This window comes from Notothenia coriiceps, unplaced genomic scaffold (genome assembly GCF_000735185.1).
Source record: "Notothenia coriiceps isolate Sejong01 unplaced genomic scaffold, NC01 NC01_scaffold00023407, whole genome shotgun sequence".
NCBI lineage: Eukaryota > Metazoa > Chordata > Actinopteri > Perciformes > Nototheniidae > Notothenia > Notothenia coriiceps.
In genome coordinates this window covers 12999-15047 of record NW_011356108.1, presented here as the reverse complement: position 1 = coordinate 15047, position 2049 = coordinate 12999, and the positions used below count along the sequence as shown (strand labels likewise).

Sequence of the window (2049 nt, the reverse complement as noted above, 5' to 3'; positions counted from 1 at the left end):
TTGCTCCAAGTCATGCTGTTCCTCCTGACACACACACACACAGACAGACACACAGACAGACAGACAGACAGACAGACAGACACAGACAGACAGACAGACAGACACGCGCGCCAAAGAAGAAGGGAAGCTCAGAGAAACACGGAAACACAGGATGAAGGAGGCCGTGAGGATGAAGAGTTATTGAGAAAGTTAGACAGACAGAAGCAGACGAGTGTTTTCCTCCTGATCTCCTCACCTGGTTGTCTGACAGCGCCCCCTCCTGGAAGGATGGAGTAACGGCAGGTGAACTGGCGCTGGATCCACTCCTCCTCGCCTCCTTCTCAGCGTCTCTCTTGTGTTGTCTCTTACTCTGTCTCTTGTCTCCTCTCTTTGGCTGCCACTCTTCTTCCTTCTCTTCCAAACACTCGACCCCCGTCTCTAACCTCATCTCCTCCCTCTCTGAAGGACTCTTTATTAGTCTCTCCTCCGGCCCGTTCCCTTGTTCCACCGTCTCTCTTTCTTCCTCTCTTTCTTCACTCAGTCTGTCACTTCCTCTCTGTCTCTCGGTGTCTATCGTCCTCTTCGTGCTCTCCTCCTCTTCCTCCGACGAGCTGCAGTCTTTGCTGTTTGCTCTGCTGACCAGCTGGCTGAGTCTGGCCCTCAGCTCCTCCTCCAGAGAGTCTGCAGGCGGGGGTCCCGGGGCCACAGATTGGCGCTGTGGAGGGCTGGGGGCCGCTGAATTTGGAGCCGCCGTGTCCAAGTCCTCTGGCTCAGGGGTCATGGCGTCTGATTTGAAGGCGTCTGGTGCAGCTGATGGCACAGGGTCGGGAACTGCCTGCTCCTCACTGAGGCCCCGCTTCAGGAGAGCGTTGAGGAGGAAACCACTGTTCTCCTTCAGGGGGGGGGACGGGGGGGACGACGACAAAGAGACATACATACATCATCAACAAGTAATACATCATGCTCATTATTTAACAAAGAGTGCAAACGACTCAATGACTTCTACAAACAGGACTACGCACAGCTTCTTCTTCCCTTCAGACTGCTGACAATGAGCCCCACGCTGTCCCATACTGCCTCGTTGTTGTTGTTGTTGTTGTTGTGTGCTGTATTCACTGTATTTATTATTATCTGTGTATTTATTCTTATTTATACATTTCCCATCTATTTACCTTTATTTTCGTATCATTTATTTTGTACATACTACTGATAAATTGTGTGCTGACTGTTTTGCACTCTGGTTAGACCCTCCTTCATTTCGTTACACTGTGCTTGCATTTTGTAATGACAATAAAGTAATCTAATCTAATCAGATGGCCTGAACGGCGTTATCACTATTTCACACTTCACTTCTCAATGGCATAGCGGGAAATGATCAGATTGAAAAGGCTTTATTGTCATATGCACAATAGTTACAATGAAAATCTGAAGTTCCAGGCTTCTTCAGTGCAACCAACAACATACTTACAACATTAAAAGAGTGCAAGAATAAATAGAAATAGGATAGTGCACGAGAATGGTGCAATGGAAACAATGGTGCAAGTAAAATGCAGAAATTAGTTAATTATATACAAATAGAGTAATATAAGACAAATAAACAATGTACAATTAAATGTGATACTTTACAATAGCCCAAACATTCAGTATAGATCAAAGCATGTTTTTGCCTTAACTGTTTTGTCTTAGGAATCTGTCAGGAAAGCCTGTGAGAGCAGATGTGATGTACCTGATGGACTGAGAGTGAGTGTGGGTGTGATGTACCTGATGGACTGAGAGTGAGTGCAGGGTTGATGTACCTGATGGACGGAGGAGAGTGAGTGCAGGTGTGATGTACCTGATGGACGGAGAGTGAGTGCAGGTGTGATGTACCTGATGATGGACTGAGAGTGAGTGCAGGTGTGATGTACCTGATGGACTGAGAGTGAGTGCAGGTGTGATGTACCTGATGGACGGAGAGTGAGTGCAGGTGTGATGTACCTGTAGATGGACTGAAAGTGAGTGCAGATGTGATGTACCTGTAGATGGACTGAGAGTGAGTGCAGGTGTGATGTACCTGGTGGACTGAGAGTG

At 47.3% G+C, this 2049-nt stretch overlaps 1 protein-coding gene across 1 annotated transcript; it reads right to left on the bottom strand.

Annotated features, from left to right (window-relative positions):
* Positions 1–4: 4 nt before the first annotated feature.
* Positions 5–916, bottom strand: LOC104954481 (rab effector MyRIP-like; the record flags this gene model as incomplete). The annotated part of the gene is made up of 2 exons (XM_010781594.1): positions 236–916; positions 5–24 (listed from the first exon to the last, which is right to left on the bottom strand). Coding segments are annotated over exons 1-2 (701 nt in total), but the record flags the coding sequence as incomplete, so codon positions are not given.
* Between the last annotated feature and the right edge of the window lie 1133 nt (positions 917–2049).